Genomic DNA, 15140 nt, shown 5'->3' with positions numbered 1-15140 from the left:
ATTTCAAAAGGAGATCTAGGGACAAATCCAAGAAAAACAAGAAAGTTTAAATGGGCAATGCAAAGCCAAATCCATAGCTGTCATTGCTCAACAATGTTGTTAAATAGTAACCGTGATGAACCCCTGAGCCCAGTGAGCACAGAGTGTGGCCATCACGTAGAAGGAGGGGCTTCAGATACCACCCTGGGCCCCGACTGCTGCAGCTATCACGGCTTAGAGAAGCACAACACTTCGTGTGCAACAATGGCATTTGGCACTTCTCAACGGATTAACTAATCATTCCCAATTCAACACAAGTGTGAACGCACAGTGAACTCACTTGTACAAAACCGCATGCTGTGAAATCCTCAAAGAAGGGCAGACTTGGGCGGTCTTCTCTATAGATGGTGAGTTTATATGTGGTTACTGTGTCACCCTCTGCGGGAGATTCATCCACCACGAACATGGAAATTCTGTTCATTCCTAATCCCAGAGGATAGTTGGCAAAGCTGAGGGCAGACAGTGGAAGAAGATGGAGTGTGAGAGATGGAAGAGTTTTAATATGGATGGGGGCAATGATTCAGGCCAAACAGATTCAGACATCAGTATTTATTATGATTATGATGATGATGATGATGATGATGATGATGATGGTTACTTGCCTAAAACATGCAAGAGCTGCATAATTTCATAAGAAATATGAAATATGAAAAATCGTCTTTCCTAGTTCCTTGCTATACTAGGGATCATCTTTCAGGACAAGTCATGACTAGAGGGAAAGAAACTAATATTGATTAACCACCTGTCAGGGTTGGGAATTACTTCTATTACAACAGCTCTATACAAAACCACAATGGCCCTTTTTGTAAATATAGAGATTATCTTTTTTTTTTTTTTTTTTCGAGGCAAGGTTTCTGTGTGTAGCCCTGGCTATCCTGAAACTCACTCTGTAGACCAGTCTGGCCTCAAACTTAGAGATATACCTGCCTCTGCCTCCTAAGAGACATGCCTGGGATTAAAGGTGTGTACTATAAATGCCCAGCAATACAGAGAATCTTAAAAAGAACTGGTAATCAAATTACCTCTAGTTACATGGTAGAGCCAGGGTAGAACCCAGATCAGAGTAACCTGAATCCTCTTTTCCTTTCTCTTATTTCATTCTTTTCTTCTTTCCTTTCTTCCCTTCCTCCCTCTTCCTTCTTTCTATCCTTTTTTTTTTGACAGACAGTCTCATGTAACCCAGACGGACCTCCAACTGAGTATTGAACCCAAGGTTTCCTGTATGCTAGGCAAGCACTCTACTAATGAAGGGGTATCCTGAGCTCAAATCCTCCTTTCTTTACACTGAACTGGACTGTCATCATGCCAAGCACATTCTTTCCCTATAGTAGTGGTTCTCAACCTTCCTAATGCTGCAACCCTTTAATACAGCTCCTCATGTTGTGATGACCTCCAACCATAACATTATTTACATCGCTACTTCACAACTGAGGTTTTGCTACTGTTGTGAATTGTAATGTGTAGTGGGTAGCCATTCCAGCTTTGGTCTGGAAGTTCCAACCCCCATTGAGGCTTCGGTAACTGTCACGCCTACAAGGCGAGGCCAAGGGAGGGCCCTGAAGACCCGAGATGGGGACATGCCATGCTCTCTTGTTTCCTGGACCTGGATGATAGAGGTAGATCAAGAAGAGTTCTCCAGAGAACACTGCCGGACTGCGCTGCATCTTTCCCAGAACCCACCATCTACCTATCCCTTCATTTGTAAGTTACCCACTAAATAAATTTTCCTTTTAACTACGTGGAGTGGCCTTAAAAATTTCACCTATATTAATGCAAGTATCTGTGTTTTCCAATGGTCTTAGGTGACCCCTGTGAAAGGGTCATTCAATTCCCAAAGGGGGTTGAGACCCACAGGTTGAGAACCTCTGCCCTATGACATGGACTTGTATCTTCCTCTTTATGGACACTATATGTGACGAGGTTCTGGTTCTGTTCAAATTTTCAAACAAAAGAGTTAGAGTCTTTCAAAAACATCTACAGAAAATAACAAATAAGGAAGTAAGTAAACAAATCAACCCTGCAAGATGAGCAAAGTCAGCAGTACTGCCCCCACAGATTTTCACCAGGAAATATGAAATATGAAAAATCTTCCTTTCCTAGTTCCTTGCTATACTAGGGATCATCTTTCAGGACAAGTCATGACTAGAAGGAAAGAAACTAATATTTATTAACCACCTGTCAGGGTTGGGGATTACTTCTAATACAATAGCTCTATACAAAACCACAATGGCCCTTATTATAAACATAGAGACTCTCTTTTGTTTGTTTGTTTTTCGAGGCAAGATTTCTGTGTGTAAAAGGGGGTTGATATTTTTAAGCATCCGCTCCAACAATCTGGAAACAAGAAGATGAGATGAAGCGGAGTTCTTGATGGCTCCCTCTCATATTTTATATATCAAGGCCCTCTCTTGTTACAGTATTATTACAAAGACGAACTTGAGTTTTTTTGTAGATTGGTAGAGAATCTGTGTGTGTTTTCTAAACACGTGAAGCCTGAAAGAGGAAGATTTCACAGCATCGTGCTTTCTGAACCACTGTCAAAGGTGGGATCAGACACCTGCTTTCTGGAGAGAAGTCGAGTCAGCCGGCACGCATCCCCATACCTGGGTCCCGCCCGCTCTTGCAAGTGCACCTTGCACTGACACTTCGAAGTCTCTGCTCCAATCCTCACGGTTAGCACATCAAAGGGCACTTCACAGTAATAATCCTTGATCTTCGGATTAAAGTCGGGATTTAGCTCCAAATGGGGATGGGTGGAGATCTTGATATGGCAGAGTGTGTCTTCCTCTGTTACCAAGACAGAAAGAAGGACAAAGTCAACTGTGAACTGCATCGAGATTGAAATCTGCGTGTGGTTAAGGAGTTTCTCCCTCCCACTCCTACGCAGTTTCAGTAGTCGGTGGCTATCCACTCGGCACCTAGGCACCATTGACTTGTGGCATCAACTCGAGTTCCAATTTGTCAGATATGAGGGAGCCCCCCAAGGCCAGCTGTTCACTTTAGTTGGTGTGATATACACAATATTTTTTCTCAGTCCTTGAAATGATAAAGGCACAGAAGGTGGGGGGAAATGTCTCTCCTGTGGGTTGATAACATCCTCATGAGATATATGACATCTTGAGTAACTATGAAAATGGAACAGTGGCTCCATGGGACAGTGGCAGAAGGGAACCAGCAGGTAATCAGGAAACTTTCTTAATGAAAAATGTCATTAAACTGCCATTAGTTGATCTAAGAGTAGCAAGGCAGAGCAAAGAATATGAACTTTGGTATCATACCAAACACGTATTTCGAAATATTCACAAAGCATCCTGAAATTCCTTCCCAAGCCGCCTCATCAGGGGAAAGTGTCAGAAAGTAATGGAAGGAAATGCCATATCTGTTTAAACCTGTTCTTGAGCCTACAATGACTCCGTGCCATTGACTATAAATTTCCCTTTGACAACTCATTTTATAGCAAACACTCTCTTGGTACAAGAAAAGAAAAACAGCTTGAGCGGTGCGCACACAGAGAGGCCACTGTTAAATTACACCTAACATTAATATTTGGAATGGACAAGCACCCAAGAGCTTATCAAAATAGTTTTCAAAGAAGTATCTACAAGTATTTTATCTATTCTTTACAACGGTCAACAAAACTTCAGCAAATGTAGGTATAAAAAATGCTCCAGAAATCAGCAAAGTGAAGGCATCCTAGTGTCATTCGGCACTCAGTGATACTAAGTAGCATAGGAAGCTGAGGTACAACAGTTCAATGCCAGAAGGTATGGAACTGAAGTTAGCAAAAAGACATTGTTCTGGTCACTGCTACACTTCTCCTTATAGCTACCATAATGGTTTCTCTAAAATCAAATCTGATAGTTTGTTTACAGTTTATAGTAGTAGTTTCTCACCATTTCTACAGTTAAGCTAAAGAAGAGGAATTGCATTCCGCAAGTCCCCCTTGTTTTGCTACCCATTACTTCTGCTATTATGTCCTGGACTTTGTACTTCACTAAGACCAAAATTCTGATATGCTTTTGAGGGAAACAGAGAAGCATCACCCAAGGTGGGGACAGAAAACCATCATCCAGCTGTGGCACTCTAGCTCTGAGAACCAGGTCTCCACAAAGCTGCCGGCATGCTCTAAACATGGAAGTTAATATATACATCTCTGTCTCCTATTCTGTGGTTTTTCCCTGCCAGTGAGAGGAAAACAGTTAATCAAGTATAAATTAAGAGCACAATAGTGTTGTGGGATATTTGTAGACTGTGTGAATATATATCACTGTGATTGGTTTAATAAAGAGCTGAACGGTCAATAGTTAGGCAGGGGTATAGGCAGGACTTCTGGACAGAGAGAGGAAGGAGGAGATAATTGAGGCACAGGGAGATGCAAGGAGATAACCGGAGACACAGAACAAGTCAGAGGTACAAAATGAAAGAAAGGTAAAAGGCCATGTGGTAGAATGTAGATTTAAAAATACGGGTTAATTTAAGATATAAGAGCTAGTTAGGAACAAGCCTAACTATATAAGCTATAGGCTGAGCTTTCATAATTAACATAAGTCTCCATGTCATCATTTGGGACCTGGCTTGGCTGGTGGAACAGAGAAAGACTCGTCACAGAATAGTATCATAAATATGGTGTAATTTCATTCTACAGAAAAGTATTATTTAAAAAGAAAACCCAACAAATCAATTTTGTTGAATCTCAAAGTGATTTGAGTAAACTGCTTAATTAATTTTACTTGACATTTGAAAAGAACAAGCCAACCAAAGATTTTTAATCTGGCTAATATGTCTACATAGGTACATTTTAACTATAATTTTAATAATCAGTCTCAATTTGATTCATAGGAATATAAGTATAGAGCATTATAAATCATGCTGAAAATAATCATTGCTTTTAATTCAAATTCAACAGTTTCTTAATAATGTGTTAATTTTTAAAAATCAAAGTCCCACCCACCCCATCCACAAGCCTCTGTTCAAGGCATAGAGAGAAGCAAAGTGAAAACAGGAGGTTGGCAGTCATGGGATTTGATCCAAATGAGCACTCTGACCCCTGCATAATACTAAACAAACTAGAGCAGTGATCAGTACTCTTTAGGGAAGTCTGAGCTGCCCAGGCACGAAGGGAGTATAAATAGACTTTTGTGCTCAGAACCACTTGAATGAATAATAAAGAAGTAGATTGTTTCATCAACATGAATCATAGAAGATGTATTTTGACTTAATAGGCTTTTTTTTTCTTTTTATGTACTTCATTTATTTCATTTTGACACAGGGTTTTCCCATACAGCCCACTGTGGCCTTGAACTTATGATCTTCCGGCTTTGGCCTCCCATCACTGGGATTACAAGCATGCGCCACTTCTATTAACTAAGAATATATTTTTATAACAATTCCGTGAGAATTAATTTCCTTTCGGTTTATACTATTTATGGTTCTTTTTATATTTCACAGCGTAGTCACAGTTTTCAAAGGGGGCTTGTACTTCTTATAAATTGAACCTCACCTCCACAAGAAGTTAAATAAATGTGCATTTCTTTCTTAAGCAAGATTTTAGCAAGACACCACTACCACCACCACCACCACCGAACTTTCCACTTCTGGGTTGGGTGCTATGTCCTGGACCCTTACTTGAAAGCTAATTTAGCTCTGACATCATTGCAACTGAATTAAGGTTCCTGCCTGTAAACACCTGGTGTGTCCTTGGCATCTTTCCCAGTCCAGTCCTGACACGTCTTGGGCCTGCTTACCTTAGATCTATGGAGAACCCAGCATGAGGGATGGTGGTAGCAGGGTGCTTAACCTATTTGGCAAGCATACATGGGAAAGCTGTTTGAAGTTTTGGTGGTTTTTAACGGATTTTCTTTTAACCATAGGACTTTATTGCTCTCTTGACGGATCATCATAATTCATAGTGAACACAGGAAAAGCTTATTCTCTTAAAGATAACTCCACCTGTGCAGGAGCATCATCCAGCATATTTTAAGTCTTGTATCAAACCATAAATGCAGGGAGATTAATTATAAAGATCCAGGTAGGATGAATTTTTAATCAGGGGGGAAAAACCCAAAACGACATGAACAAAGTTGAAGAGATTTCCTGACAACGTGCCCCTCATCTACATCACATCACCAGAATACAGAACCCCAAACAGATGACATGGCTTTTTCACGTTGTGGTTAGCCCTGAGTCTAGCCCAGGATAGAATCTCAAAAAAGATTACTACTGCCAAATCTCCTAGTTTTCTCACTGAGCTTTTTCCTTTTAAAACCATACCCAGAGCAGCAGTGAGCCAGGAGAAAGGAGAACCAGAACCTGGTCTTGTAGGTGTGAGGGACTGGTGACCGAGGGGGTGGGGGGTGGGGGTGGGGGTGCACCTGCTCTCTTTTGTCTGCTAAGTACAGCAATACTTGAAAAGCTTTCTGTCTTTAACTGAATGCACTGTTGACTTCATAAAGACTAATACTACTCAATCTAGCGTAATGCTTGATGTGATTATTGGAAAATGATGAATAAACAACAGTATTTAGAAGGCAAACAAGTTAGATTATATTAAATTATAAGACTTTTAATTATAATAAATTAAGCCTAAGTTTATACATTCCATTTTTCAATTTTTGTGTGTTAGAGGAATTTATTTTGGAAGACAAGTCCTCTCCTCTCTCTCTCTCTCTCTCTCTCTCTCTCTCTCTCTCTCTCTCTCTCTCTTTCTTTCTTTGTTTTTTTTTTTTTTTTTTTTTTTTTGCTTTTCAGGACAGGGTTTCTCTGTGTAGCCCTAGCTGTCCCGGAACTTAATCTGTAGAACAGGCTGGCCTAGAGCTCAAACATCTGCCTGCCTTTGCCTCTCAGTGTGTGATTAAAGGCATGCGACACCACTGCCCAGAAGACAAATTTTCTAAAAGCACATTTTAGTGAAAAGTGTAAGCAGATTGGTAGGTGCAAATTTATTTTGAGGTATACACTGTAAAAAATAAGCCTACAATGGAAAGTTCTTAATTCTTTGCAAGATATAAGATATTAAGAAAATTCAGGCGATCAGAGACTTGGCTTAGTGGTTAAGAGCACCACGTCTGCTGCTCTCCCAGAGGACCTAGGTTCAATTCCTAGTGCCACATGGTCACATTTTAAACTTCAGTTCCAGGAGTTATAAAAAAAAAAAAAAGAGAGGCTCCAACCCCCTCTTCTGGTCTCCTCAAGCTCCATCACTCATGGGGTGCACAGATATACAGGCAGGCAAAACACACATACATGTAAAACAAATAATAATAATTTTTTTAAAAGAAAAGAACTTCAGGAGCTTAGGACCAGTCTGAAGGTCATGATCCACCTCAGTCATTTAATAGCCTTGTGACCTTGAAAGTCAACTGGACTTACTCAAAAGATGTGTTTAGAAGACCATTGTTACTATATCAAACCAGATAAACAAAGTGATTTTTAATTTAGATTTTACATAAACTTAAATTGCATATATATTTTATTATATGGAATTAAAATTCATGATATTTTAAGAAGATTAACTGAAAACTGAGTTTGAAATTCTCAGCTGTTATGAAGAGAATTCTACTCAAGTTCTCTCCATTATAGCAATAGCCTAGGAGGAAAACAAATTACTTCAGAATGGTGAGATTTCTAAAGAGGATGTATAAGCCAAATTCTATTTCTAATGTAAAGCCTTAAGATTCCTTGGGCCCCTAAAAATGAATCTGGAAGTCACTGACCTAAAACAACATACATAAGTATAATATTTTAAACTAAAAATCTGAGTATCTATAAATGAAATGTTTTATTCATGAAGAAGTGACAAATATTAACTTAACCAGAAATAAAACTTCTCAAAATCTACTTTAGCAGCCTAAAGACATCTGAATACGATAAAAATGTTTCTATTTTTTCAAAGTTGGGTTGTGTCTAACTGTGGGCTGTACTATGGGAACACTTCAATCTCAACTCACCATTACTGCAATGTATATCTTTATTTTCATACAAAACTCGTGGAACTGCATCTAAAATAAAAATAAATAAATTTAAAAACAAAACTGTAAATTTAATGTAAAAATTCTCTCCCTCCCTCTCTTTCTCCCCTTTCTCTCTCTGTCTCTTTTCTCCTCCCTCTCTTTTTCTTCTGCTCTGAATCTGGAGCTTACTGACGAGCTAGACTAGCCAGTCAGTAAGACCCAAGGATCTGCCTGTCTCTATCCCCTACTTCCAAGTGCTGGAGACTCACACCATCACACCCGGAGTTCTGTTTGGTGCTAGGAATGGGATGCACACACTCATATACAAAAAGCAAGCACTTCCCTGAGCCATCTCTCAACTCCTCACCAGTGAGCATCTCTAAGCAAAGCTGGCAAACATTCAAAGCTCTAACAAGTGATGACTTCCAGTGGCAGAACGTTGGAGGAACAAATGAGTGGTCTGAATGTCATCTTTATCCTAAAGGTAAACTATTACATTTCTTCTAGTTATGTGATCCTATGCTATAGTTTCCTAAATTGTTGGAATGAAGATATTCTAACCAGTTGGTTACTCTGTATGTTCCAAGTTTCTGGATAACTAAACATCCAACTGAAAAAAACATTCTAATAAATATTTACGGACAAATGAATGCATAAAATATGTAGATTGTTTTAAAATATTCATTAAAAAAAGAAAAAAATGGTGGCAGAAGAGAGCAGTCCATGTTCAATCATCATCCATTTATTTCTAGGCCTACTGATTCATTTTGTTGAATCTGCGGTTCTCAAACTAGTGTCCTGTAAACTCACTGTTGGGCCTTAAACCAAAGTGCTGGTTAGAAGATTCAGTGCAGCACCACTGAGAACCACAGTTTTGGACTAAATCCTGGCTGTAACAGCCTTCCTTCAGTTAAAAGGAATAGATAGATATACTGATGATTATTTTTTTCTTCTTAAAATATTACAAAACATTAAATATTCTTTAAAAATAAGAATATGAAGAAAAAGAGGTAAGTCAGGGGAAGAAAAATCACCATCCAACTTCTTGAGGTTCCTCTTGCCAGTAGGCAGCTGTTACATTCAACCACATAGCCTGAACATCTTTCGTGGCAAATGTTTTTTTCTAGCTATTTATAGAATTTTATTTCAGGACTATAGGTTCACAGATGCTTTCAGTCTACTCTTACAGCAATAATGGTGGAGTCTCGTGTTTTCATCTATTACTTGTTTATTTATTTTTATAATTTGCTGAAAACTGTATTATAAATAGATACTAAACTTTTTTCAGAGGTTATATTACTGTTTATTAAAATGCTTAAATTTTTAAATGTTCACAATATTCTTAATTATTTTCTTAAAAAATAGCAGTAGAATTTCTAGTCTGTAAAGGTAAATTTTATTTAACTAGATAATCTATTTTTGTGCACTAAGGATTAAGCCTAGAGCCTCAGCATATCAAGCATGTGTGTGCTAAGGCCCCAAGAGTAACTTTTAAAGCTTACTTTCTATGCTATCAAGTAGCCCCTTAACATGTACTCTGGTTTAAACACTTACCATCAGAATGAGAATACTCATTTCCCCTCACTCCTTCCCTATCTTTAAGAAGAACATCTAATTTTGAGGAGAAACCATCTTTCTTGCTTAATTTTCATTTTTGATTGCTAACAAAGTTAAACATTTTAAATATATTTTGAAGCCAGATAGTGATTTTCTTTATACTATACTATGTGGGACTATGTGTTTTTTACCTTTTTTACTTTTGATTGCTTCTGATGATTCTTGTGGTTTCTGAATGGTCTCACTTCTTTTGGAAGAATTCCTGTAAATACAATGCCAAGCAAATCCAAATCAACAAGATGAACACACGGTCTTTTGTCCCAGGTGGGCACAGTTATTTTGGTGAAGACAAGAAACACTGTCTGGATTTCAGTTCTCTAAGCTGATAGATAATAGCATTAGTGTTAGTGAGGTGGGTGCAAATCTTATCATCTCTAATAAGTAGATGCATAGTTGAAAAAAACTAGTAAAAACAAAACAAAACAAACAACAAAAAAAAAACCAGTCACTCTCTAGTTGGAAGCTGAGCAACCTCAGATAGCCTACATCCAACAGAGATGATTTTAAAATGCACATTCTCACTGCCTAACAATCCACAGCTTTGATGCCAAGAGCCTTGGACGTTCTGAGACACAGTCTGAGAATGTACACAAAACTGGAAAAACCAACATGGCTATAGGAAACAGTTGATATTGCCAAAGCATGTGTCCTTACACTTCCTGATAACCAACAGAGAACGGCCAAGGTTGCTTACATCTTGGCATGGTCGCTTCATTTTGTAGGTTGTACAAGTAACCAAATGCATGGCTGGATGAACCTTTAAGTCCTTCGAACTGGGCCTAAAACAACCTAAACTGCAGTCAGGACATTTTTGGGTCTGGATAATGGAGAACACAGGTCACTGTGGTCTCTAGCTCTTGACATGACTTTCCTGTGTTGATATGATGCCGTGCTGTCTGTCACCCCATTAAAATGGAGATAATAGTATTTGCTCTACACCGGAACACTGTGAGAATCAAATAAAAATGCCAGTGCCAGACACTGTGCTGAGTAACATACTACAAAGGTTAGGAGGGCATCTTCAGGCCCATGAAAGTATCATCATCATCATCATCAGGCAGGAAGTCTAAAAGAACCTACGCATCAAACAGTTTGCTAATTGCTAATTAGCATTTCTATCATTGCCAGTGCTGAAAGTTAGGATAATTTTACTTTTAAAAGTCAGCTTTTTTTGGGTATGCACGCGCACACACACACACACACACACACACACACACACACACACACCAAAACAAAAAACAAAAACAAAAAAAAACAAACAAACAAAAAACTGGAGGCAAAAATGTAGTTGTTCCTTTCAAGGACTGGAATAACAGGTAAAGCATGCTTTTTAAGAGGTAGGAAGTTTTTGATAGTGGTGAGATTTTTGGTTATTTATTTTTATGTTTGTCATGTTGGGGATTCAATCCAGGACTTTCTGCACAGTGGTGATCACTCTACTAATGAGATAAGTTTAGCTGAAGTCCAAATTTTAAAAAAAAAAAATCTAAGAATTTCTCATGAACAAGAACTTCCAGGAGACTCGTTTAAGAGATACAGCCCTGAAATTCACATGAACTGAATTATGGAAGCATGATTGTCTTAATGGAGTGAACACTTGTACACAAGAGCATCATGCAGTTCTTTCTTGGATATTTTCGTGACTAAATTATTTTTAAATCGGTGTGTATTTTTTTTTTTTTTTTTTTGGTTTTTCGAGACAGCGTTTCTCTGTGTAGCTTTGCGCCTTTCCTGGAACTCACTTGGTAGCCCAGGCTGGCCTCGAACTCACAGAGATCCACCTGCCTCTGCCTCCTGAGTGCTGGGATTAAAGGCGTGCGCCACCACCGCCCGGCAGGTGTGTATTTTCTAAGAAAACATTTGCACAAAGTAAGGGACATATGCCACTTTCTTTCCAGGAAAGTGAAAATTAGCAGACGATTTTAGGGTTTTCACACCGCTTAGATTGGGGTGTCTGGATTCTGAGCCTTGGAGCTCACACATAAATGTTACCTATCACTGCTGACATGCTCGCTTTTATCTTCTCTTAACCTGTTACCATGCTACAAGCAAATGACCTTCATTTCAAAGGAAAGATGAAATCATTAGATCCCAAGTGTACATGTATATAAAACCTCCTTGCTGTGGCCGTTGTGAATACGAAAACATGGTAGCCTCCCTGCCTCTGTAGTATCCTGGATAAAAGTGCAGACACATTGGTGAGACAGTCAGCAGGTCAACATTTGTATTAGCTGAAAGTCTTTTTTTTTTTTTTTTTGACAAACATAAAATTATTTATTTCTGACACTTTAACAATGGTTCTCTGACTAGTTTTCTTTTTTTCCATTTTTCATTATTAAGAAATTTTCTACTCATTCCACATACCATCCACAGATCCCCCTTCCTCCCTCCTCCCACCCCCAGCCCTCTTTCCCAAGCCACCCCGCTCCCCACATCCCCCAAATCGAGGTCTCCCATGGGGAGTCAGCAGAACCCAGCACACTGAGCCTAGGCAGGTCCAAGCTCCTTCCCACTGCATCAAGGCTGTGTAAGGCATCACACCACAGGCACCGATTCCCAGAAGTCTGCCCATAGACCAGGGACAGATTCCGATCCCCCTGCCTGGGTGCCTCCCAAACAGTTCGAGCCAAACAACAGTCTTCTGTATCCAGAGTAGCCAAAAGTCTTAAGCTACTGATTTGTCTTAGAATCTTCTTTTCCTTCATCTGGGAAATGTGCAAGAGACATGATCCTTCTTGCAATAAAGCATAAATGATCATGAAATATATACACTCACTGGTAAAGTGGAAAATAATGTGAACTGAGTACTTAAAAAAAAAACAGTTCTGAGAGCATTATGCCATTTGACTTCTGATAAATACAAAAATTTATTTCTGTCAGTATTAACACTGAAAAGTGTTTTGAACATGCATGGCTTTCCTTATAGAAAGGAAAGAAAGTGCTACCCTCACCACAGATACTAAGATGACCTTTGAGTTCCATAGAACTTGAAAGGAAAAATAAACTGCCCTTTATCACCTATTTGCACTGTAGTGTGACATACACAAAACTTTCTTATGTAATCCTCCTAGAATAATAAGTGGTAGACAACCTATGCCATATTTACATGTAAAGAAATTAAGTCTTAGAGGGCTCAGAACTTTGCGTGCTATAACTAATAAAGTCTAATGTTGGGATTTTTTTATCCACCTTTGCATGATTCAGAATAGTTCCTGTCCTTTATAATTACATTCAATGGAGGCCATTCTTGCATTCATTTAAGGCAAGAGAACCCAGTCTTCCGATTTTAACTAGTGGATTGCTGAACCTGGTCATATATGAGGAGCTGGAGAAAACTCTGCCAGGGAACAAATGGTCTAAAGCTTACAAATCTCTTGGGAACCCACTGAACGTTACAAACAATACAAATAAGCACCTTGGGAAATCTCGTCTGTTCTTTTGCTATCTATACTGATGTATGGGGTAGTCTTGGGTTAGCTGAGTGAGAGCAAAGCATAAAAAGTGGCTTTATGCTGTAGAATTTACAACAGTTTTCAAGCACACAAGGAAAAACTTCATTTGGACTTACTGAGGGAATAAAGCCAAGCTTATAAAGATTTTGCAATTAAAGTGGATGTTAACGCTAGGAGACATTCTAAGAAGTACTCAGATTGTATGGTTATTTGTATTTTTAATTACAAATGAGTTTTTTTTTTTTCTTTTGTCACTATCTCCTGAAGCCGAAGGAACTGAAGGACAAGTGAAGAGAGCTATTCCCAACGGTGACTGTAGGAGACATAAATGAATGTCATGTCCCTTGCTCTTTCATCTCCCTGGGAGGCTTAGGTCTAATTCTGTTTTCCTGGCAGTAGAAAAGTCAAATGCTCTCTTAATTCTATCCATATTAAAGAACAGACCAAACTTAAGTGCATCCCCTTTGCCAGCTACCAGAGGCATTAATATCTCACCTGCCTGTTCCCTCAACCTCTCCTAAGAGTGGAAGTGGATGGCAAAACACTCTCAAAAAGCAAAACAAACACATTAGAGTATAGATTTATAAAGTTAGCTGAGTTTTGCTCAGAATAAAGTCATGCCTCTATAACCCCGCCCCCAATAATGTGCCTGCTGTATCTCTCTCCAAGTTGATGGATGGTTCATAGCACAAACCCCATCAAATCTTGTAGATGCTTCAGTAATGAAAAGGTATGGATCACAAAATGAAAGGAGACAGAAATGATTAATTTTAAACGTTACTTTATAATGGAGTCGTATCTTAGTTTGAAAATGGTTGGATGTATTTTTTGATACTGTGTCTGATGATCATCAGAACCATTATGGTTTCAATGCTTTAAAGTCATTTGTTTTCCAGACCGTGAATTTTTGGGTGTACTTCCTTTGTGTTGTTCACTCTAATGTAGGCAAAGCCTTTTGAAATCTATCTTTTCGGCTTAAGAATTTTTGGACTGCACAATTCAAATTTGTGGCTCTCTTACCATTCCAGTGGATGTAGCTGCTCCTTTTTATTCATGGGCCAAAATTGTTCAAATACATTTAAAAGAGACCAGTATTGGGACATGACTGAGCGAGGAGTTGACATATCATAAAATTCACGCATCACAGATTGAATCCCAGGAAGAGTAGATGGGAAGAGCTGAGAAGAAATGTTCAAAGAAAACATTAGCAGAAGAAAAAAAATCAGTTGAAAGTTTGAAAGTAAGTTGAAATGTAGTATTACGGATACTATTTATATTTAGTCAGATATTGTTTTGTCGAGCAGTTATTTATTTAAAAACTCAACGTTTTTAAATATTGAGAGGATAACTCAGTTCAATAAAAGTGTGAGGACCTGAGTCTCATGCCCAGAAAAGCCGAGCATGAACTCCTACAGAATCTAGCATGGGAGGCAGAGATGGATGAATCCCCTGGGCCCACTGACTGGCCAGCCCAGCCTACTTGGTGAGTCCTGGGACAATAGAGAGTGTCTCAGAAAACAAGGCAGATGCCACATGGGGAATGACAGCTAAGGTTGTCTTTGGATGGCCACACGTATTTCTGTACACTTGTTCTTGTACGTACACACATGTAGGTACAAACAAACACAATCTATTGGTAAGTATAGACTGATTTAATTTTAATTTTTGGTACTGTTTTCAAGGCAGATGTTGCTTTTTAAGACATTATGAAAGTTACTGATGATCATATTTATAAATGGAGTCATTTTTCCCCTCTTCAATGAGTATACTGGGATCTTTCCTTCCAGCCTAAGGGGAGAGAAGTAACAGAGGAAGAAAGGCTGGGGGGAAGAGAAGTCCTTTTGCCCTGCAAGTAAATTATGCCATGGTGAGAACTCTTAATCTCACAAAAAGGAGGAAATTGGTTATCTTGTTTCCACTCTGAGAGGCAGGAAATTGAGGGTGGCCCTTGTTTCTTTCCTCTCTCATCCCAACAGAGGCTGTCGGTATTCACAGCGTTGTGAGTGACGAATTCCTGACAGGTGAGTGGTTCCTAAAACTTTGAGCTAAACTGTCATTTATTACATGCAAACCAATTAAAATG

At 38.9% G+C, this 15140-nt stretch overlaps 1 protein-coding gene across 1 annotated transcript in view; it reads right to left on the bottom strand.

Moving 5' to 3' along the window:
- Cped1 (cadherin like and PC-esterase domain containing 1) overlaps nt 1-15140 on the bottom strand; it is a 273880-nt gene that overhangs the window by 117977 nt on the left and 140763 nt on the right. The window contains exons 11-15 of the mRNA XM_059257422.1: nt 14078-14235; nt 9737-9807; nt 7986-8036; nt 2643-2826; nt 320-488 (exon numbers count right to left, since the gene is read on the bottom strand). Of these exons, the coding sequence (XP_059113405.1) occupies nt 320-488; nt 2643-2826; nt 7986-8036; nt 9737-9807; nt 14078-14235 (633 nt within the window). The remainder of the gene's footprint in view (nt 1-319; nt 489-2642; nt 2827-7985; nt 8037-9736; nt 9808-14077; nt 14236-15140) is intronic.

Source organism: Peromyscus eremicus, chromosome 3 (genome assembly GCF_949786415.1).
Source record: "Peromyscus eremicus chromosome 3, PerEre_H2_v1, whole genome shotgun sequence".
Taxonomy (NCBI): Eukaryota; Metazoa; Chordata; class Mammalia; order Rodentia; family Cricetidae; genus Peromyscus; species Peromyscus eremicus.
The sequence above is the reverse complement of the archived record's forward strand: the minus strand, read 5'-3'. Positions and strand labels throughout refer to the sequence as shown.